General features: G+C 42.3%; 1 protein-coding gene across 13 annotated transcripts in view; it reads left to right on the plus strand.

Moving 5' to 3' along the window:
- TBC1D15 (TBC1 domain family member 15) overlaps positions 1-24,055 on the plus strand; it is a 77,470-nt gene that overhangs the window by 20,492 nt on the left and 32,923 nt on the right. For 8 of the 13 annotated variants that reach the window (XM_065572900.1, XM_042860118.2, XM_042860116.2 and 5 more), the window contains 5 exons: positions 342-480; positions 3,859-4,069; positions 10,942-11,044; positions 12,085-12,282; positions 14,151-14,279. In XM_065572900.1, coding sequence (XP_065428972.1) covers positions 342-480; positions 3,859-4,069; positions 10,942-11,044; positions 12,085-12,282; positions 14,151-14,279 — 780 coding nt within the window. Of the gene's footprint in view, positions 1-341; positions 481-3,858; positions 4,070-10,941; positions 11,045-11,730; positions 11,782-12,084; positions 12,283-14,150; positions 14,280-24,055 lie in introns of all 13 variants that reach the window. The other 5 variants (XM_042860117.2, XM_042860115.2, XM_005305101.5 and 2 more) reach the window with 1 other exon arrangement.

A 24,055-nucleotide genomic window follows, 5' to 3' on the forward strand; every position in this document is an offset into this window, starting at 1 on the left:
TTATGAATAGGTAAGGTTGTTTTAAAATTTCTACTTGTTCTTAGTGCATCTCTAGTTGGGCAGAATTAAGATTATTTGGGTGATCTTCACTATCTTTTTCTATGAATTTCAAATGTTTGGGTTTCTTTTTAATTTAAACTTAACATGGAATTTCTTGTTTTTTTTCCCCCCTAATATTTGTTTGATAACTATGTTCTTCTGAGGATTTTAACACTCAAGTCTGTGTACTTTCAACCTTAATTCCGATTTACCAAAGGTGTTTGTGTTTTTTAAACCTCGAAATTAGCTACTGATAAAATTCAGTTTTCGTTTTATGACTTCTTTTTTTTAATTTTGTTTAGGATTCCAGTTCAGTTGTAGAGTGGACACAAACCCCTAAAGAAAAATCTCCACGAGGGTTAGACCACCAAAATAATTATGAAGCAGAATGGGACATGGTCAACACAGTCTCGTTTAAAAAGAAGCCACGTTCTAATGGAGGTACATGCAAAAATAAATTCTGAAATTTTAAATATTTCCTTTGATATTAACTTAGTTTTAAAGGATCCATTAGTTATAAAAAATACTCTAGACTGTATTCCCTCAGGAAGTGAAATGCTGAGGTGACTTGTGGCTTGAATTACTTCTATTTTCCCAGATGAATTGATCTTGGCACCCACAAAGCTGTCTGCTTCTTCAATCTGATTTCCCCGCTAAATCACTAGGGGGGATTGTGTGGTTGAAGCTTACGTCTAACCAGCATTTTAAGAGCTCATCCTACTGTGTCATAAAGCATTGCTATACCTGTCTTAATATGCATACGACCTTCACATCTCTCTTAAGCAAGTATAACTTGAACAAATGTATACAATAGTTAGGAAAGAGAATGAGAAGATTAATGCTGTATTAAGCAGATGCTACTTCACTACTGGAACACCAGAGGGAGATTGAGTATACTACTGTGCAGTGAGAGCTTGCACATCAGAAAAAAAAAACAAATATCTGGAGAATTGTACTCTATTTCACACCTAGCACTCAAGTTTTGGTAAAATAAGAAAATAAATACAGGAAAATTAAAAGAATTAAAGAATTGGTAACCATCAAGTTTTCATAGCTAGAATGTGCACAGTTCCTGTGTTTCCCATTATTGTTTTGTTTGTAATTGTGTGATATTTTTACAGTTACATTTGTCCTCCCTCTGTACTTCCTCTCCATCTTTTTATATTCATGGTCTTGCCCTATATTAGACCCCAGTCCCATAACTGGGTACTGTAATGGGGCCTACAAATCCCATACTAAGCGTAGACAGAAGGGGGAGGAGAGCCTCTCCTGTTTATAGGCAAACAGCTTGATCACACCCTCACGCAGCTGCCAGAGCTGCCAATCATGGAGGCAGGCTCCAACAACTTCATCCAGTAGAGGAAACAAAGCCTGCTATAAAGGGGAGAGTACAGAGAAGGAAAGGTAGGCAGAACAGCCTGAGACAGCAAATGGGTAACACCCTTGCACCAGGCTGCCTCCACGAACACAGCCAAGAGACTGACACATACTTCTAGATTTAATTAGAGCTGAGGGTCCAAGAACTGCCCTGCTCAGGGGCAAACTAAGGAGCGCCAGTCAGGGGCAGCAGAGACCCCCGCAAAAGACCACAAGGAACCCCTATGTTCATGTGCCACCCCATCAATGACGGTGTTTAATAGTTTAGGCCTGGTCTACACTCGGTGGTTCTTAGAATGCATGTCCATGTGTATTTCACTCCAGGTGCACATGAGCGCTTGTGCTGGATATTGGAGATATTTAGTTAGCGGTGACTGTTCAGTCTATTCATGCACCTTTGGCTACCACTGTATCCCAAACCAAGGTATAAAGGACAATGCAGGACTAACCCTCATTGCAATTCCTTCACACTGCCCACGGCTGTGATGGAGTGCTCAGTGTCCTGCACTCCTATAGTTATTATAGTAATATATATAGTAATAGCTCTTATTATTTTATTGCTGCACATAGTGGTTATTTAATGTTAGACTAGTGATTTGCCTGTTGATGATTATCATTTTATAGCTGTTTATAATTTTTGATAGGTTTCATTCGCTGTGAGGAAGTTTTCACTCCTCCTGCCGCCCATTTAGGTTTTTTTTGTCTTTCTGAAGGACTCCGTATGTTTAAGATGTTTGTTGTTTTGTATGATTTGTACTCTCCTGTGCTCTGTATGATTAAGTAAAAGTATTGATGTATTGTTATATGCTTCACAACTGCTTGTGTGCCCCTGAAAGATTGAACCGGTAAAGCAAAAGCTTCACACGTCTGTGGTGGAATTCTGGGATAGGGTGTGCTTAAGTAACTTGAGAATCTTGAGGGTCAGTGCTGATCTTGGGGGCCTAGGGCAGGTGGGCTGAGGAGCTCCATTTCTGAGAAGTGGTAACTAGCAGACTGAGAGTCAGTGCCCAGGAAATGTGCCAGAGAGGCCAAAGGAGGAACCAATGCTTTAACCAGCTGAGACTCCAGGAGCTTGAAACACCATAGTAATCCAGTGCAGGAGAGGCATGGATTCCCCTCACAACAGTCTTAGTGGGTGGCCAGGAGGCAGTACTTTGCTAGGATTTGTGACACGTACCTAGAGTGGAATACACATACGGACACCACATCTCAAAGAACTCCAGTTACTTTACAAGTGAATAACTTTTCTTTCTGGGTGGGGTGAGGGGGTCTACTCACATGTATATGATTGCAGCATCAGGGCTTTAGATAGTGATCCCTTTGAGGCAAGGATTCTGCCTACCCATGTGTTTGTACAGTGCCTAGCACAACATAGCCCCAATCTTATTGGAGCCGTTAGGTAAATCTTGGGACATGGCACTTGTAACTGGGATTTCATACAGCCAGTGAATTTACAGATGCTAGACAAACTGGGTAGAAAATTAGCAGGAAAATGAAGTCTGATAGCTATATTAACTGTTTAGAAACCTCTGGGATGTGGACAGATATAGTGTGAACTGAAGAATGCTGCAGTGCACACTCCATTCCCAGAGCTCGTGTTACATTTCTGAAAAGTTGGCAGTATTGATATGGGGTATATTCAGTGGTGGATTTAGAGTTAGTGGGGCTCTGTGTGCAGCTTCATTTTTGCCCCCCCTTGGGATCCAGCCAAGAAAAAGAACATTCTCTTATCTCTCCCCCTCTCCCCCCCACCCTGTTTTTCATTCTTTTTTTCTTCATCCTCCTCCTATATTATAAGTAATGGGAAGTAAATGAAAATAAAATGAGATACCTTGATTGGGGTTCAGGAGGGGGTGAGGGGTGCAGGCTCTGGGAGGGAGTTTGGGTGTTGAGTGTTGGCTCTGGGGGATGGGACGGGGTTGGGGTGTGGGGGGCTGAGGGGTCGGGCTCTGGGAGGAAGTTTGTGTGTGGGCTCTGGGCTGCAGCAGGGGTGCAGGAGAAGGCCAGGGGGTTGGCTCCCAGAGCGACCAACAGACACACACCCCTCTGGCAGTGGCTTCTAGGCTGCTGGCACGTCTCTGTGCGCCCCTTGAAGGGAGGGAGGGCAGCGGGTCTTGGGCAGCACGCGGAGCCCCCTCTCCCCACCAGAGGTGCGCAGAGATGTACCAGCAACCAGCAGCTTTTGGGAGCGGCGTGGGGCCACTGGCCATGGCATGCAGGCAGCCTGCCTGCCTCAGCCCTGCTGTGCTGCTGGCCAGGACTTGGGGGCAGATTGTCAGATGAGATTTGTCCTGCATTTTGCCCCCTCCCCTCCTCGCTGTTGAAGGCCCAGTGCCACTGCACAGTTTGTTTCATGGTAAATCCTGTCCTGGGTATATGTAGATGCTAATAGAAACCAGTTTTGGAAACCAAACTGTGATTGTCACAATTTTGTCTTTAAAGATGCTACAACTCATGCAAATGGAGAAAGCAAGTGGTCATTCCAGTTCAGTTTGACAGATCTGAAGTCAATCAAACAAAACAAAGAAGGCATGGGATGGTCTTATTTGGTATTTTGTCTAAAGGATGACGTCATCCTCCCAGCTCTTCACTTCCATCATGGTGATAGCAAATTATTGATTGTGTCCCTTGAAAAATATGTGGTGTTGTGTGAGTAAGTATCAAACAGTTTTTAATTGTTAATATATAATATAAATATAAATAATGTCAATAATTGTAAATTCTAGTAATACATTTGCCAGTATGAATGTAGGTTCTGAAAATTTAACAGTAACAAGTTAATAAAATCCCTTCCCTTTAATCTTATTTCTCACTACTTTAATAATTTATCTGATTTCTAACAACTGATTTAATAGTTCATGTTTTCATTTCAAATGTTTTGATATGTTTAAACAAGCTTCATCGATCTATTGAAAATCAAACAATCTCTGCAGAAAGCTATAATGTTTCATGGTGTTAGCACCCTCCAGAATGGGAATAAGGAGACTTGTGTTCTATTGCTCACTTCACTATTGTCCGAGTTTGTGACTGTGAGTTTATTCTCTCTTCCAGTTTCTTCATCTAAAAATGGGGGTGATAATAGTCAACCTATGTAAATCACTTTGGATCTTCAGCTTTCTTCTCCAGACCTGAAAATCTCTGTGAAGCTCAAAAGCTTGTCCCTTCCACCAACATAAGTTGGTACAAAAAAGATGTTATCTCACCCACTTTGTATGTCTCGTATATAAGCAAGATAATTATTATTGATTATAATGATTTCTATTGTAGGTGTCATTGTCAGGCTAAATGAGTCTAGAAGTTAAACTTTGTTTAAAAAAAAAAAAAAGTACCACCCTGTCATCCAAATCTATATATAAATGTTTCCTCCAAAGTGGTCTTCAGAACTCCATTTATTGCTGTTTATTTTTAACAACTTCATGTTCTCTTCTTAAGGATTTGAAGAAAAAAAAAAAAAACTGGCCAAGAAACCTGACCATGGATCCTTCCAGTTTCTGATAAAGTTGTTCCTGTTATGGAGCATTATCTGCTCCTGCTCACCCAGAAATGAAGGACTAAATACAAATCTTGAACTCTGATACCCTCCTGATAGCATATTACGTCACTATTAGACTAGCTTTATGTACAGAACCAGAGGGGCTGTTTTTTTCACTGGGGTTCTGCCTTGCAGGAACTTCTTTTGTGTTGGCCTCTGGCTAGTAGAATTTGTTTTCTGATCAGATGCATAGCTTACGTTTCATCATACCTCCCACTCTATTGAGCTCCAGAAGTTGTTGTTTTGTGTCTTTTAATTATTTGTATTGTGGTAGCCCATAGGAGCCCCAGTCATGGACCAGGACTCTGTTGTTCTAGGCACTGTATACAAACATGTAAAGACTGTCCCCAAAGAGCGTAGAATCTAAATATGACACACCAGCTGTCTAACCATTGTCAAGTTTTTTGTAAGCATCATGGCAAAGAACGGATTAGAAGGGCGATAATGAGATTGCTTTGTAGATTTTTATGGGGAGCTCTTCCTCCAATGCAAGAAGAGCAGCATGGGAGGCGGGGCTGGGGTTGCCAACCCTTCCGGTTTCACCGGGAGTCTCCTGGAATCAGGCCCTATCTCCTGTAGGCTACTGAAGCCAAACCAGGAGATTTTCTGTACTACTCTGCGAAGTAGAAGCAGGGAAATGCACAGTTTTACTTGAGACTTCTATTTGACCCAACAATTTTTCTCAGTACAAATCTGATGGTTTTACATTAGGCCACAACATACCACCTTGTCGAAAAAGGAAATAGTGATTATGAAATTTTGTAATAAATATGTTGACCAGTTCACTGTGTGACAAGCTTCACAGTGTTAACGTAGTTACTGTAGACAGTCGTCATTTCTAACTGAAAAATATCCTTTCGCTATGCAACCCCCCTCTAATTTGAAAAGCTGTCTAATGCTTTGTATTTTCTTACAGATCTATCTAGTGTTTAAAATATGTAAAATATGTTTTGGGGATTGGAGCGAGTGCTTCATGTTCACGTACTTTAAGTGACTCGAAGCATGTTAGCTATATTTGTGAGTTAATTCTTTTTTAAGAACAATATTCCAAATGTTTTCTAGAAATAACATTAAGGTAGCAACATATTTATTTTTCTTGTTGCATTAGAAAAGTAATTTATGGCAAATAGCAAGATAAATTGTGAATCTGTAAATACAGTAATTGTAATATTCACTTTAGTTTGTTAGCACAAAAGTTTTATGCTTTTTTCTTTTTTGTAGCCAAGTATAAATCTGATGCATTTGGAGAATAAGCCAAGAATAATTTATCCTTATCACCACTGATCCCATTTGGCCCATATTTTACTTGGTACTACTTCCTTTCCAGCATGATCTGTTGTTGCATTACTTTAGCCAAAGATGAATGTATGGTCTCTCATTTTCTTGACAACTCTCCTTTGAAGTGGCACTCTTTTGACAGTAAAGTCGATACCTTCTCACAACATTCATTCAGTACTATTCTTGAGACGTTAAGTGTGCTCTGAACCAAAACAAACATCCTTCTTTGTTTGCCTATAAACATGATAATAGCAGTATCACAAAAAGATATAAGGCAGGATTATTAGAACTTGTTTAAAAGGTTTGCTGGTCTAGATACACTGGCAAACCCTCCTAGTGTAGACACAGTTCATAAGTCCTTTTGCTGGGATATGTTATAACCTGTTCCCCAAATGAAGTAAGCTATATCGGCAAAAGGATATTTTTGCTGGTATAACTGCATATATATTAGGGCTTTTGCCTGCATAATTATGTCAGCAAAAAATCATACCCCTAAGCAACCTAGCTATACTAGCAAAACTTTTAAGTGTAAACCAGGCCCGAATATATAACTGCTGCTTAAAGTATACTTCTACCAAAGACTGGATTGTCAGTTTGTGGTCCAGTCCTTAGTAAAGGGCTGCTCCTGGAGCAGACTGGGAGAGAGATTGTGACTTAGGAAGTCAGTTTCCCTCCAGATTTTCCTAGAGCATTGGGAGGAGTTTACACTTCATGATGCACTGGTGTATCTATGCTGCCAGGCCCGTTGGAGGGGTTCCATGATGACTCCCTTCCTTCTTGCGCACCTGTCTGGGAGGGGAAACCTAGCATTTCAGCAAAGCCTAATTCCCTTTGCACGCAGGAGGCAGTGGTACAGGGTAGTACAAGGGAGCAAAAGAGAGTAATAGGGTGTCCCCATGTCCACCTCTGCCTCTGCTCCCTTGTGCTGGTATGCAGCACAGGCTGCAACCTGGCCACAAAGTAGCATTGATTAGGAGCATGTGAACTACCATGTTGGATCAGACTGATGGTATTCTCTTTCTGGTAGTGGCCACTAGCACTGGTCAGAAACACACTGAAACATTTTTCATTGGAATTTGACTATTAGTTGAGATCTAAACATTTCACAGAGACAATTTAATTTTGACAAAGTTCTGACCGAACCAGGCAGGATTCCATTGGAAACCTGCCTGGTTTCCTGCCAGCTTGCTCCCCCTGGTTTCAAGTGTCCCTAGGTCTGGTTCAGTCCATCATTCGGATCTGGGTCATTGAGAGTTCTGAAATTTTTGGTTTTCATTGCAAATTGGAATGAAACCAAATTTTGAAATTCTCTGCTAAACATAATCAGTTTTCTCTATCTAGATCTAGTACCCAGTACCAAATGCTTCAGAAGAAGGAGTAGAATTCCCAAAAAGAATAATTACTTAATACAGTTTAGGGAGAAGTCTTTTCTACTTGTTTGTTCTGATTTATCTTCAGTGTGCCCATTCTTTAAAATTTTTAGCAACTTGTCTTGGTCAGGACTTATACATCCTATGATAATAGAACTTTTATTTTTGATGTGATCTAAATTAGCTGTTACCTCTCAAGAAAGAGATTAGGAGTCATTGTGGATTGTTCTCTGAAAACATCTGCTCAATATGCAGCAACAATAAAAAAAAAAAAACTAACGATGTTAGGAACCATTAGGGAAAGGATAGATAAGACAGAAAATATCATAATGCGACTATATAAATCCATGGTACACCTACACCTTGAATACTGCATGCAGTTCTGGTCACCCCATCTCAAAAAAGATGCATTAGAAATGGGAAAGGTACAGAGAAGGGCAACAAAAATTATCAGGAGCATGGAACAGCTTCCATATGCAGAGAGATTAAAAAGACTGGGGCTTTTCAGCTTGGCGAAGAGACAATTAAGGGGAATATGATAGAGGTCTATAAAATCATGAATGGTGTGGTGACAATGAATAAGGAAGTATTATTTACTCCTTCACATAACACAAGAACAAGGGGTCACTCAATGAAATTAATAGGCGGCAGGTGTAAAACAAACAAAAGGAAGTACTTCTTCACACAATGCACAGTCGATCTGTGGAACTCATTGCCAGGTGATGATGTGAAGGCCAAAACTATAGCGGGGTTCAAAAAAGAATTAGATAAGTTCATGGAGGCTTGGTCCATCAATGGCTATTAGTCAAGATGGTCAGGGATGCAACTCCAGGCTCTGGGTGTCCCTAGCCTCTGACTGCAGGAAGCTGGGAGTGGATGACGGGATGGATCACTCAGTAAATTGCCCTGTTCTGTTCATTCCCTCTGAAGCACCTGGCATTTTCTGCTGTCAGAAGACAAGAAACTGGGCTAGATGGGCCATTGGTCTGACCCAGCATGGCCGTTCTTAAATTACATTTTTATTGTTGCATCATTATAGATGTTTCCTTGTCCTGCCCATCATTTGCTCCTCAGCTTGTTACTGTGCATAGTACATTGATATAAAAACACTAAAAGTGCTTTCTAAAGATTTTTTTTGACTAATAATGATTTTTATTTTAATATGGTGAGAAATAGGGTTCCTTGAGTGCTTGAGAGTTATGCATGGCTGTGGCAGCTAACAAAAATTGAAGTTGTTTGTAGATCTGCATGGAGATAGGACCACACTATCTACAAGTGTCATTGATTTATCTGCTTTGTAAAATCTTAATTTTAATAAATGTTTTCTCATTCTGTACCCCACATCTTCCCTCTTTTCTAAACCAACTCCTTTCCATAGTTTCTCCAACAAATATTTGAACTTCTGTCTGCTTAATATGATCAACATAATAAAAATAAGATCATATGTCTCTTGTGATAACAACCAACTTCTAACCTTATTATGTGCAAATCCCCTTCCCTCCTCTTGCTAGTATCCTCTCTCCTTGCTTAATTTCCTGACATACATAACCTCAGTTACAATATATTCTCTTTATTCTCTCTGTGATGTCATAGACACCTGTGATATTATATACAAATGTTACATAATCAGTTATTTAATGTTTTGCTTTCTTGCTGTTTCCATTATTCATACATATTGTGCCCTTGATATTCATATAGGGATAGCATAACTGCTTTCTAAAGTAATATAATAGGACAGGCTGGCATTTCCCCCTCCTCCTGGACTTTGATAACCTTTTTGCCTTCCATCTAATAATATTCTGTTATGAAAGTATTCAGTCACTGCGTAAGTCAGTATGTCTGAAGTGGCGGAGATGGAACAAATATATTTATTGGATTTGTCACTTTGAACATTTTGTGCTATTTAATTTGGCTTTGTATCTCTGATTTTATTGAATACAATCCTGTTCTGATGCCACATTGTCAAAGCTGGAATTTTGTGAATAAATGCTTTTGTGAATGTGTGTAACTCCACATTTTGTTTTGAACAAGTATCTGTCCAGAGAGAGAATGTTTAATTAAAATGGAAATTTCTTACAAGGGTTTTCATCCTCCTGGCTTGGCAAAGCATAATACATGACTCAGCCTTTGCCCCCTCTGCTGCTTTTAGCAAAACCCAGTTGAGGTTTATTAACTGCCATTGCCAGTGACCTATGACTGTGGTCTGGCAGACTTGAAATGAGATCTCTTGTTGAATTTCATATCCTCCTGCATTAACATTGTATCCTGTCATGTTGGAACTGAAAAGAGATAACAGTTATTAAAGTTCTTATCTTAGACTTTAATAGCAAGGCATGTGTTCTATGTAGCAATGAAATAAAAAGTAATTTTTGTTTCAAAGACTAGAAATAGTGAATTTAACCAATTGATTTCCTGGATAGTGAGCCTCAGGTGAAGGGCAGTGGAGGGAGGGGTTTGCCATAATTTTTTAGACGCTTCACTGAAATACTAGATTGCTCAAATACGTTGAATTCAGCCATCTGATGATCAGGTTTCAGAGTGGATTTAGCATTTGGATTCCAAACTAGAATACCTTTTGCAGGGCTGTAATATGACAGTTCAGTTTAGGAATATAATGACTATGCTATTTACAAACTGCATTAATTTTATATGCTTATATGGGTGAAAGTAGATATCATGATTGTAATATTGTTGATTGAAGAACTCACCAAATAAAATCAGGAAGACTTGCATTGTTGTGGGAAAATGCAGTTTATTACTAGATTACTTATGCATTTATATGCTAAATTTCTTATACCATTTAAAACTTTTTGTTGGGTACCTTAGCATGAAATCCACCAGGTGCTGAGAACAACCCCTGGAATGTATAAGGAATATACAGGGTCTGTTATGCTCCTTTGCTGTTATAGTTTATTTTATTCAAGGATGTTTCAGCATAAACTTCTAGGGAGACACAATCAAGCATCCATACATTTCCTCATTCATCAACTGATGTTTTTGTTACAACATTTACAACGAATCATAAAGTGCAGAAAGTAATTTCAAAGGAGAATTGTGGCACTTAAGTCATAAGGCACTATGTACCATTATCTTAATGCTAGCCTGTTAATTATCAATGTATTTTGTTAATCAGACTCTGGCAATTAAATAGATTGAGAACTATGTATAAAAATGGAAAAAATGCATATTGTAAATATTTTAGTAAGTGTATTGTGTAAAGGGACTAAGAATGATTTTGTTCAGCATCAGCTTTTCTCACACAAAGCACCAATTGTAACTTACACAACCTAAATTTTTAAAAACATTTGTAGGAAAACTTGTGATACAAATTGTATTTTATTACAGATCTCCACAGGATAAAAGAATTCTTCTTGTTAATTGTCAGAACAAGAGTCTTTCACAGTCTTTTGAAAATCTCCTTGATGAACCAACGTATGGTCTAATACAGGTACGTACTATGTATAAAACCTACCTACTCATCAGTATTCCTTTGATTTTAAAACTAAGTCATCTAAAAACACCTCTGCCCTTCCACTGCCTAAAAAACTTCCCAAACAATTAAGCTTTCTGTAGAAAGAAAAGAACTTATGTTCTACTTGTATACTGTAACTACGTGTTCATAAAATTTCATTATTTTTCACATGATCAGCCATTCGTTAAGGTCCAAGTGCTGCTCCTCCATGTTGTACAGATTTTATTTCAATAGGCAAAACCTTGTTTACTTCAGCTTTGCCTAAATATACTCCATAATTTTTTTCATAGAGGGGTGGAAAAAAAGAAACACAAGGCAAGTCTTGCCCAAATGTGTTGGGTAATTACTCAAAGAGAGAATTATTTCCACCAATAATGTTTTTTCACCTAATATATGTGCTGCTCATTGCACAATATTGCACAAATGTAAACTATTCTGTTTTATAACTGCCATTTACTGGGTGAAATCCTGGCCTCACTGAAGGCTGTGGCAAAATTCCCATTGACTCTTTGGGACCAGGATCTCACCCCATTGATTTGATTTACAAAGGAGGTAATATTGACTAAATTGTATTAGTTTTCAGATTTAGTGATCAAAGATAGTTTTTCTGTAAGATTCCTAGCAGGATGCTTCTTGCTTCAAGATGTATTTTCTCTGTGAAGGGAGAACTACTAAACAGAAGAAAGACATTTTGGGCCATTCACCATTGGAAAGTAAGCACTGGACATGACTTATTATTCTAATATAAATAGGCTAGATTTAGCTAGCACATCATTGGCCAATCTCTCAAATGAAATCATTAGTGTTAGACTAATACCTGTTGTGATTTCTCATTTTTAAACCTTTTTTAGCACATTACAATTATGCTATGCAAACTTGCTATTACAACAACTTTAAGTTTCAGAATAATTTTTGAGAAAGTACCCTTGGTTATAATTTTATATTTTTGTTAGAATAATTGTCTGAAATGTGAGGCTGTTACTGTTAACTTGTTTTCCTCTCCTACTACTATATAGAAATTGAAGAAGGATCCGTATACAGCAACTATGGGAGGATTTTCCAAAGTGACAAACTATATTTTTGATAGTTTGCGAGGAAGTGACCCTTCAACTCAACAACGACCACCATCTGAAATGGCAGACTTCCTCAGTGATGCTATTCCAGGACTAAAGATAAATCAACAGGAAGAACCAGGATTTGAAGTTATTACACGTGTGAGTGTGTAGATAGCATATTAGCGTAATATAGACATAAAGCACCTTACATACATACTGACTATCTTCACCACTACGGTCACTGATTTTAAAATTGTTGATGCATGTTGTGTTTGCTCTTGAAGCTTTGGTTTGTCTTGTCTATAAAGTAGAGGTCTGCTCAGGTCTAACTTTTAGGCTGAATCCAAGCCCACCTAACTTAATCTGAGCCTGAGAAGGTCAGCAAATTTTACAACCCAACCAGACCTTGACCCTTCTCCTTGAACCTGAGTCAACACTGCCACCTCCTACCCATGAGGTCGGCTCTCCTCTTGCCTGTGGGGTTGGCATGGCAGCAGCTGCGTTCTCTGCTACTGTTGAATGCTGGCCCCTGCTGTGCGATGTGTGTGCTGCAGAGTGAAAGGCACAACACCGCAAAGTGGCAGTGGCCAGCGAGAGCAGGGCACACAGTCACTGCCATGCCAACCCCACAGGCTGGAGGAGGAGAGCCCAAGAGGGTTCAGTTGTTTTTCCATCTGATCCAGACCAGACACTTGTAGTTGCATCCCATCGAGTTGCAGGGCACTACTATAAACCATGACATAGCATAAGATCAACATTAATAGCTTGAGAATGTACATAAAAATTCTTCCTTTCATGCATTCAGAGAAAAATGAAGTGTTGTTGCTTAACATTAGTGTCTAATTTATCTCCCATTGACACCAGTGGAAGTTCAGGTTGCTCATTTTTCCAAGACCATCCCCATAGAAACTAAACTGGTTCAGTTCTTGCTTGGCTTATTTCCTGTGTTTGGCTTTAGATCTATATTATGTACTTCAATCTCTCTTAATATATATGTGCAATGAACTTTATTTTTGCATGGTTAATTTAAATAGTTTAGAATATCCATTTATACTTAAAACAGGTTTAATTATATTAAAACAAAATACTAAATTGAATGCTCAGTTGTAGTTGTATTATAAAGACTTGGGGATAGCAAGTAATTCCATGCACTTGTAATTCAACCATGAATCACTTATGGTGAACTCTGTGGATCTCTTTTACAGTTAATAAAATAATTGTGTTTTATATAAGTGATTCATGGTAGTGAGATTAGTTAAGCAGCCCAATGCTTTGACGTGGCATTAAATATTTCAGAAGCAGTGTTTATAAAACTTTTTAAAACTCAAATAATTCAGGTGTCCTCAATAGCTGAAAATGAAAATTGTCAGCAAGTTCAACTACGTAATCTGTAGGTTCCTTGGATTTACTACCCAGCAGTTGTTCAGTTAACCATGGAGGTAACAGAAAAGATATGATTTATTTGAGATAACATTGACCTGTGTGCCTTGATATGCTAAACTTGTGTGGCTTCTAAGTAGTTGAAACCAACTTGAGCTGAAGTAGACTTTGTTGCTGCTATGTGCAAAATATTTTGGGCATCAGGGCTAAAGTAGAAACTATGTCTGAAGCCTGAGCCCTACTCAGTGCTCACATATTTGGGTTGAGGACTGAGGGGAAAGTAATTTCCTGGTCACGGAGCTTTGCTGCACTTTCAAAACTGCCCTCTCTCTGGAGTTGAGGGGAGAAAGGCAGTGTATGTACACAGCAATTGATCTGCTAGTCTCATCCCCAAATCCCTACTATGCAATGATGTGCAAGAAACCCCTGTGGAACTGTGGCATGCTCCTCAAATCTGTCCGTTTCCCCTTCCCTTTTAACTCCCTATACACAGTGCCATGTGCTGTGGCCGTAGCCCCAAGTGCATATGGAGGAGAGAGCTGGATTTAATACTATTGTGTGAGTTTTTTTTTTTTTTTTTTTTTTTAAGAAAATTAATGGATCAATGCAATGACATTCATGTAACATTGGGTTTTTTAATATTTTAGATTGATCTAGGTAAACGACCTGACATTATCAGAAGAGAGCCAGTGTCTGCTGAAGAATGGATTAAGAACATGGATTCAGAAGGAAGAATCTTAGATGCTGACTCCATAAAGCAAATGATATTCAAAGGGGTAATTTATGTTCATTAATGAAGCTGTTGCTAGGAACTGAGTCAACCAACCCCTTACGGTCAGATTTTAGTTTTCCCCTTCTCTGCAAACTCTGCCATTGAGCTGATCTTATTATGCTTGCAATTTCCAGAAGACTTTGAACTTGTCAGTGTTGTTGGACAGGGTAAACAAAGTCTGTTGAGTTGTTCAAACAATGTTAAGGCAAGTATGCAGCAACACAAAGAAATGCTGTCTTAAGACACAGCTGCTGTCTCTTAGCTGGTAAGAGAATTTGGAAGTAAAAAGGTGGAGATAGGTGACTGGGCCTTGGCCAATACAATAGAAGAGGCAAAACTACTTAGGGAGGGAAAGCATTCTAAACTACGGCCATGTCTATGCTACAGACTTTGGTTGACATACTTTACATTGGTGTAAAGCCTTTGTGGTTAATGTATCACTTGTGAATTCGTACTTGGCTGCTTGCGTTGGTCTTTGACTATTCACCAGGAGTGCTTGTATTGATGTAAAGTGTGGTACATCATGGGTAGGTATTATAGTGTGCCACACACCACCCTGTGGTGCAGTGCCTTTTGCAGAATTTTTGCAGTGCACTGTGGAGCGCACACAAGTTGTGTAGGGGGGGCTGTGAGCAAGGGGTCAAGTTCCCATCATGCAACTTTTCCCATCCCATAATGCCATCCCATAACTTTTATGCCTTTTTTAAAAATCCCACAAACTCACATGGCACTTTTTGCTATCTACCATCTCTGAGAGAAGCACAGAAGCCATAGAACTTTGTGCTATTGTCATGAATGTTGCAAACACAGAATGAACAATATTCTGTTATTTTCAGAGCTCAGGAAGTTCTGCAACTACAGAGGACATGTTGATTTCTTTGAGGACAGATGGCTGTGGTACATAGTGAAAAACAATTCAAGGTTGTTGGTGGCATTAATTGGAGTAGCTGCAGATGACGGAGCTTTGGGGCCTGGGAAACAGCAACAGCTAGTGGGATTGCATTGTAGTGCAGGTTTGGGACAATGAGCAGTGGCTGCCGAACTTTCAGATGTGAAAGGCTACATTCCTGGATCTGTATACAGCGCTCACCCGAGCCCTTCAGCGCATAGACACCAGAATGAGAGCTGCACTGACAGTTGAGAAGCGAGTGGTGATTGTACTCTGGAAGCTTGCAGTGCTGAATTGCTATTGGTCAGTGGGAGATCTTTTTGGAGTTGAAAAATCCATGATGGCGGCCATTGTCATGCAAGTGTGTAGAGCAGGAATCTCAAACTCAAATCTCCATGAGGGCCACATGAGGACTAGTACATTGACCCGAGGGCCGCATCACTGACACCTTTTTATATACAGGTACAAAAGCCCCTGCCCCCACTCCACCCCTTCCATGAGGCCCCGCCTCTTCCCACCCCTTCCCCAAAGTCCCCCCCCCAACTCCGCCCCCTCCCTGCTCCTATTCCAACCCCTTCCCCAAATCCCAGCCCTGGCTCTTCTCTGCCTCCTCCCCTGAGCGCGCGGCTCCCCGCTCCTCCCCCCTCCCTCCTGTAAAGCGCTGAGCACCGCCAAACAGCTGGAAGTAGGCGGAGGAGCGGGGACGCGGCACGCTGGGGGGGAGCGGAGCTTGGTAGCTTCAGGAAATAACTCGGGGGGGGGGGGGAGGCGCGCGGGGAGCTTGGCAAGCCGTGGGCCGTGTGTTTGAGACCCCTGGTGTAGAGCTGTTAATTGTATCCTGCTATGAGGACAGTGACTCTAGGCAGTGTGCAGGATATCGTGGCTAGATTTGCAGCTATTGGGTTCCTGATCTACAGTGAAGTGATAGATGGCATGCATGCTCCTATTTTGTCCCCAGCCCTGTTACTCTGAAAAATAGGTTTGGGGCACCCCTACAATAATCTGCCTATCATTCCCTTAATCTGTCCTTCCCTGGGTATGGGTCTTAAAGGTAGTCAAGGAAACACTTGGAGGATACAGATATAGCCTTCTGATTAAAATGATTGACACAGGCAGTGTTCTTTCCAACACAAAGTATCTTTTTATTACTATAATAATCCCTAATACAGTGTAATCTAAAAGCATGGATTAAACACACATCCCTTGTTGCAAATTAAAGAGAACTCAAACTGCAGTACAGTTTGAATGATGTTAAGTGGGTATGCTCTATTACAGATGACCAGTCTGTACAGGGTGCTGACAGCAGTTCTTAAATTGGACTTTAAATTTTACATAGGTAAATTGCAATGAACACAACATTTTATGCACCTTTATCAACATACACACACATGCGCTAATCCCACACTGTACTGTACTATACTATACTATACTATAATGAGAATTCGCAAACACTCTAAAATCCGTTGAGGTCACTCTTTGATTGCTGCTGTTGCCAACTCCCATCAGTTATCAGTGTGGCATGCGTTCTCTCTCCTTAGCTCGGCTCTTCAATTCTTTCAGCTACGTTGCTGACTTCCTTCAGCAGTTGCTCTGCTCTGCCCTCCACTGTTTTAACTGCCCATCTTTTTAATCTTTTTATTCTGTCAGCTATTAGGTCTTTTCTGAGCATTCTCACTGTTAAACATTACCTCATTCTTGGATGTATGCCAACATTCTGCACATGCTCTCTGCTGTTATTTACCGCAGAGTTAAGACCTTGCCCTACTTGGCTTTTTGCCAAGTCACCATTTTAGATACTCTTGGCTTTCTGCCAATGACCTTTCCCCCACTTTTGCATTGGGCATGCTCAGCCTAAAAACACTTTGTGGTCGTACCTCATTTTACTTGCAGTTTTGAAGTGACTCCTGCTTAGTCAAGTGGGAAGCTAGGGTTAGAAAATGGAGATTAGAAATGCAAAATGGAGTCTGGGGAGTTTCTCCAGTACCAGCCCAACAGAAAGGGCTACTTCTGTATGGTTATGCAAGTGTTGATGGATCAATGGGGATTCTTCACTGATATCCGTGTGGACTGGTCAGGGATGCATAACACTCAAATCTTTAAGAATGCAGAACTATTCAGGAAGCTGCAAGCAGGAATATTTTTTTCCCAACCAGTGGATTGTCATTGGTGATGTTGAAATGCCAGTGATCCTGGGAGACCCCGCCTACCCCTTGCTTTTCTGGCTCATGAAGCTGTGTGCTGGCCACCTTGACAGCTCCAACGAAAATTTCAGCTACTGGCTCAGCAGGCGCAGAATGACAATTGAATGTGCTTTCAGTAGACTGAAGGGATGCCGGTGGTGATTACTCACTAGATTAGATTTTAGTGAGAAAAATATCCCTATGGTTATATCTGCCTGTTGTGTCCTGCCTAATGTCTGTGAGGCAAAGGGGCAAAAGTTGCTGCAGAAGTGGAGGGCAAAGGTGGAGAGGCTGTCTGCTGACTTTGAACAACCAGATGAAAGATCATTAGAAGAGCTCAGCTTGAAGCTATGTGGCTGATAGGAGAACTTGAAAGAGCACCTTAATGCTCAGCCTCGGTAGTCTGTTTAGCTGGACTATGCTCAACCTGGCCCTGAAGTTTTGAGGGTTACTAGGAATTGCATAGCACTTAGTTCATTGGTTCATTAAAAGATGTAATTCATAAATGTACACTATGTGCTGTCTACTTTACATTTATAATCATTACACTACTTTTTCACTGAACCTGTGAGTTGTGATTCTGTTCTATTACAAGTGATGTGCTTTGAGTATTGCTAGGCATGTTATTAATAGGGCGCTACCAAATTCACGGTTCATTTTGGTCAGTTTCATGGCCACAGGGTCTTAAAATTGGTCAATTTCACAATTTCAAATGTTTACATCTGAAATTTCACCGTGTTGTAACTGGGGGGGGGGGGGTCCTGATCCAAAAGGGGATTGTGTGTTGGTCTCAAAGCTGTTGTAAGAGGGTTGCAGGATTGCCATTCTCACTTCTGTGCTGCCTTCAGAGCTAATCTCTGAAGGCAGCAGCGGCGGAGTTTCCTGCAGCAGCTGGGGGAGGCTCCCGGAGGTGGATTTTCCCAGTGCTGCTGGAAACACCCCAACCAGGGGATCCTAGCTGCTATTCAGAGCCAGGGGCCTTGGACAATTTGAAAAAGGGGTGCCCAATCCCTGGCAGGAGCCACGGGGTGGAAGCCTGGGCAGGAGCCGAGGGGGGAGGACAGCAGCCCCGAGCCGGGGCAGGAGCTGTGGGGGCTGGAGCTGCAGGGGATGGCAGCCCCCAGCCCAGGTCCCTGAGCCTGGGCAGGAGCCGCAGAAGGTGGAAGGCCAGACTCCCACTGGAGCCGCAGGGGGTGTGGCCTCCGGCCAGGTCCCTGAGTCTGGGCAGGAGATGAGGTGGGGGTAAGCAGCCCCAAACCTGGGGAGGAGCCATGGGGGGCGCAGCCCTGAGCCTGGCAGGAGCTGGGGGGGGGGGGGGGGGGAGGAGGTGGCCGCTCCCAGCCCAAAGCCTGGGCAGGAGCCATGGTAGGGGAGAGGGAGTGGAAGCCCAGAGCTTGAGCCCGGCCAGGGGGAGATGGGTGTGGCAGCAGCAACCCCAGAGCTCAGGAGTCCGGACCCTGGGCAGGAGCCACTGGGAAGGCAGCCCGGAGCCCCAGCACTTCTGCGCTGTCTGTGGAGGTGGGTCTGATCTCCCTCAGATAACAGCTGTGCAGGGGAAGGACAAGTCCTGTCCCTCCCCAGCCCAACTATTTCAGGGAGATCAGATTTCCCAGGGAAGAGCTTATTTCATGGTCCATGACATGTTTTTCACGGCCATGAAATTGGTAGGGCCCTAGTTATTTCTAAATAATAAAAATGTATTACAGAGCAAAAATAGTGTGCAATTAAAAACTATGGTGCAAACTTATAAACTAAAATCAGCGGTTCTCAAACTGCGGGTGGGACCCCAAAGTGGGTCGCAACCCCATTTTAATGGGGTCGCCAGGGCTGGCTTAGATGTGCTGGGGTCCGGGGCTGAAGCCCAAGTCCCACCTCCTGGGCTTTGGCAGGTCAGTGTATGTGAGGTTGTGGTTTTCCTTAGTGTTCCCTGGTGTGGAGTGATAGGGATGCAGCCCTTGATGCCACCTACCGTGTGTGTGTGGGGGGGGTGAGGGGGGGGCATAGGAGGTGCTAAAATGGAGTTAACCATTGACTGCCATGGGGGGCCTGTGGCTGTTGGATTTGTAGGTTAGCAAGAGTCTGCAGCATTTGTGTTTTGCTGTCTGAGAAGCTCCATTATGTCCTAGAGCATCTCCCTCTCCTTCTGGGACTCCTGTGCTTTTCTTCTGTCTGCTTTCTCCTTCTCCAGGCTGTCTGCTATATTCATCCTCCAGGCCCTCTGTTCACAGTCTGATGCCGCACTGGCTTGCAGGACCTCATTGAATATGTCCTCCCTAGTCTGTACCTTTCTCCTCTTCCTCAAAGTCAGATGTTCCCCTGGGTGTTGAAGGAGCCACCCCTCAAGGTCACAACGGCAGCAGCTACAGCTAAAACAGACCAATGTGGTGGTGTATTTACAGTGACAGTGGAAAGCAAAAGATAAGTTGCAGAGCTCTCTTCCCTTACTCTCATAAGAGTTTTAAATAAGACATACTTATTGACACTTCAGCTTTGAAGTGCCTCTGCACATGGGGAGTCTGACCTGCCAGGGATGGATGGTGGGATAGGAAATGAGGCAATTGTTTGGTTGCATAAAACAATAAAACTTCATCCCCTGTTTCCATGGATCTGAGCACAAGGTAGTGGCAATGAGTACTGGCACTGTTTTCCAGCGGGAGTAATGATTTCAGCTGATACCTCATTTTTGGGTGTAACAAAGGCACAGTGAACACAGCTGCTGCTGGTGTCCCAAAGCTGCTTGGGTCTGTATACTGCTGACCTGTTTACTGCAATTATGCCTGCTGAAGTCATTGTGGAGTGGCATGGGAATGTCCTATCGTGAAGGAAGAAATAAGGTTGCCATCCCTAGAAACCTTCAAAAGAGGATTGCAGATTTACCTCCGTGAGTTTCATCAAGATCTCTCAAGAGGATTCTAGGGCCATCCCAGTGTACATAAACAAACAGCTCCACGTGGCTCCCCTTTCCCCACCTAACCCTACAGTGGAATAAAAAGCAGATAAGAGCTCTACCTCTGTAGTATCTTTCATATGAGAAAAACAATGAAAAATAGATAACTATGTAGTGCTATTTTGGGATTGGGCTGAGTGCCATCTTCACATTGGGACTGGGAGTGGCTGGCTCATTACAAAAGCAGCTTTGCCTCTCCTGGAATTGACACCACCTCATCTATTATTGGGAGTGGACTACATCCACCCTGATCAAATTGGCCCTGTAAACACTGGTTCTCCACTTGTGAGGTACTCCCTTCTCTTGTCATTATATAATGCCTGCATCTGTAACTTTCACTCCATGCATCTGAAGAAATGAGGTTTTTTACCCACAAAAGCTTATGCCCAAATAAATCTGTTAGTCTTTAAGGTGCCACCGGACTCCTTGTTGTTTTTATGGATAAAGACCAACACGGCTACCCCCTGATATTTCACATTTAAACACTGTAAAGAAGAATGCATGCACACACCTGAGATTCCTTTCTCTTCATTGAGCTCACCTATGCCCGGCTGGTAGAACTGGTTAGATTGTGGTGGAATCTCAAAAAGATCCTGGCTCGAAGTGTAGCTGGACCCTCCTGCTACATCTCCCTCCTCTGCCTCTTCCTTGCTGTTCACGGCAGAGGTCTTGGGCTCCTTGGAGGTATGTTGTGTGAGGTGCTTGGTGGGGTCTCCGCCAAGTATCGTGTACAGCTCATTGTAAAAGTGGCGGGCCTATGGCTCAGCACCAGATCAACTGTTGGCCTTCCTGGCTTTGTGGTATGCCTGTCACAGTTGCTTCACTTTCATGTGGCAGAGCTGCTGATCCCTGTCATACCCCTTAACCTGCATCCCCTGTGCAATCATTTTATATGTTTCTGGGACTGGTCTGTAGCTCTGCCTGCACAGCCTCTTTTCCCCACAGGCCCAGGAGATTCAATACCTCCTGTCCACTCCAGGCAGGAGCTAGTGTAGAGCATGTAGTGAGCAGGTCAGTTGGGCAGTCACATACAAGAAGGGGGGAGCTGCTAGGTGTGTTCTCCAAGGAGTGCAATCAGGAAAAAAGCATTTCAAAAATGCATAGTTTTAAAGGGGATGGCTTCCATGACCCAGGGGCAATGGAGTTCACAAATGTGACTAGAGCAGTCACTGTTGGGTATTGTGGGGCAGCTGCTGGCGGATTATTAATCTCAATATGAGTTACACAGTGTAAGCGCTTGCACGGTGTTGACCACAATATGCCAACCATGGCTCAATATCCTTCGAGGAGGTGTTGTTACTGCTTTGCCGTAATGTGGTGCGTACATTGACAGGAGATAAATTTGAGTGAAAACAATGTGCAAATAGGTTGGTGCAAAGCTATTTAGGTCAACCTAACTCTACAGTGTAAACCAGGCCTGAGAAGGTGCCCCCACAAAACTATTAATGCTTTAATGAAAGTGCTATTTTCTTTAGGATGTGAGTCCCCTTTTTTCTGAATTTGTAGTTTTCCCCTCCTATCCTGCCCTTGTTTCTTGCTCTCCATGGTTTGTTCTGGTAGCGAGATTGTTGTGGGCTGTGCTGAAGCTGACCCTGAAGATTTTCATTAATTTTAGTCTTGTTTTGTGGAGTCGTGTAGTATGTGAATTCAGCTTCACTAGTGAAAATCTGGTAGTAAATACAAACTAAAAGTGAAGTTATGCAGAACAGTTGTAGCAAGAACACCTCTCCTAATCAGTTGTCGTGAGTGACGTTTGCTTTTTTTGTTTTCATGCTGATCCAGGTGCCCAATGGACTCTTTTGCTCACTTTCTAATCTCTACAGTGTGCTAGGGAGGTGTTGACAGGCAGGGTCTCAGAAATGCATGACATCTTAAAATGGAGTAATAACCTTATATCCACCATTTTTATTTTGGGCCATCACTTTCTTTCACACCTATAGTCCTACATCCATTTTTAACTATTTCTAATATGCCCAAAGATGGAAAACATGGCTTAGAGCAGTTGGTTCAGGAGCCTATTGCAGAGTAGGCTCATTGGCTGCCTGTTGTCACAGTGCAGCCCATGTGCGTGTTGCTTGCCCTCTCAGCATTACCCTGCAAACCCTAAACGTAGAAGGCCAGCATGTTTTAATGCCCTAAGCATCTGACAGCCTGAGAAGTGACTCCTTGAGGCCCCCTTCTGAACCCAGGTCCCAACTTGCTTCCCATCTGTTGGGTCTGATTACACTTGACTTGGTGGCATAGCGATGCAGCAAATATTTGCTGCACTATTGCTCCTGTTTTAACCTTGTAGAAGAGGGGAATATAGTGAGGAGTAAAGAAATACTGTTGTTATAGTGGATTATTGAACAGTGGCATGGACAGAGGTCAAGAAGTATGTTTGTTTTATCCTCACAGGCACAGTGGAGATGCTTGCCCATAGGAGATGCAAGGGCTTGTCTTATTTGAGGGCAGGTAATGTTCAGGCAGGAGTAGTCCTTGATATAAGAGAGAGACGTGGTAGGAAGTGCCAGATTTACTATGAAAGGTTGTTGAGAAATAAACATTCTTGAGTACAAACCCATATTATGAGTTGTGTGGTGGGATCATCTGCATGTTATATGCTTTTACTTATAGTTGTGACACAAGGGGTATTTTATATTAAAAATGGGATACCAGACCTTGGAGTATTGGGTAATTGGGTCTAGTGGAGAGCAGGTTTTGGGGATGCAAACTAAAGTTTGGACTTGTTAGTTACAGTACAGTGTTTCAATATTTAAGTCTAGCATTTATCTTCTTATTTTTTGTAATGCTTATACAAAGGTTGAACGATGATGTTTCTGGGGAGGGAGAGAAGTGTAGGGTGAAATGTGACTTAATCTTTTAGTGATATTTTCTTTCACTGTTGCAACGTTGTGCCTGATTCTTCTGTAGTTTTCACCAGCATCTATGTAATCATTTGATTTTATTCCACTCATTTGGCAAACAAATTGCATTGGTTCTTTAAATGTGTTTCTAGGTAAAGGCCAATCAGATTCTCTGTCCAAGTCTGTGACTGTCTGCATTATGAGCTTAGGGGTGTGATTTCCCCTGCTGGTGCAGATCCTCATCAGTAGTACCCATACCAAATTCATTGACCATTTTGGTCAATTTCATAATCATATTTTTAAAATAATCAATTTCAAGGTTTCACATGTTTTCATCTGAAATTTCATCGTATTGTAACTGTGGGGGTCCTGACCCAAAAGAGGTTTGTGGGTTGCAAACCTGTTGCAAAGCTGTTGTAGTGGGATCATTGGATTGCTACCCTCATTTCTGTGCTGCCTTCAGAGCTGGCCTGGGCTCTGAAGGCAGCAGCCACAGAACTTCCTGCAGATGGGGGAGGTTCCGGAGGTGGGTCTGAGCTCCCTCCTGAGAGCAGCCATGCAGGGAAAGAGGAAGTCCCATCCCTCCCCAGCCTGGCCGGGACTAACAGCAAGGAGCCCCCAGCTGGGGCACTCACAGCAGCACGGGGGAGATAAGACCCATCTCCAGGAACCTCCCCCAGATTCAGGCAGCTCCGTGGTTGCTGTCTTCAGAGCCCAGCTATGAAGGCAATGCAATCTTGGAGCTTCCTGCAGCCAGGGGAGTTACCCGGAGGAGGGTCTGATCATAGAATTATAGAATATCAGAGTTGGAAGGGACCTCAAGAGGTCATCTAGTCCAACCCCCTGCTCAAAGCAGGACCAATTCCCAGCTAAATCATCCCAGCCAGGGCTTTATCAAGCCGGGCCTTAAAAACCTCC

The sequence above is a fragment of the Chrysemys picta genome, chromosome 1 (assembly GCF_011386835.1).
Source record: "Chrysemys picta bellii isolate R12L10 chromosome 1, ASM1138683v2, whole genome shotgun sequence".
Classification (NCBI taxonomy): Eukaryota; Metazoa; Chordata; order Testudines; family Emydidae; genus Chrysemys; species Chrysemys picta.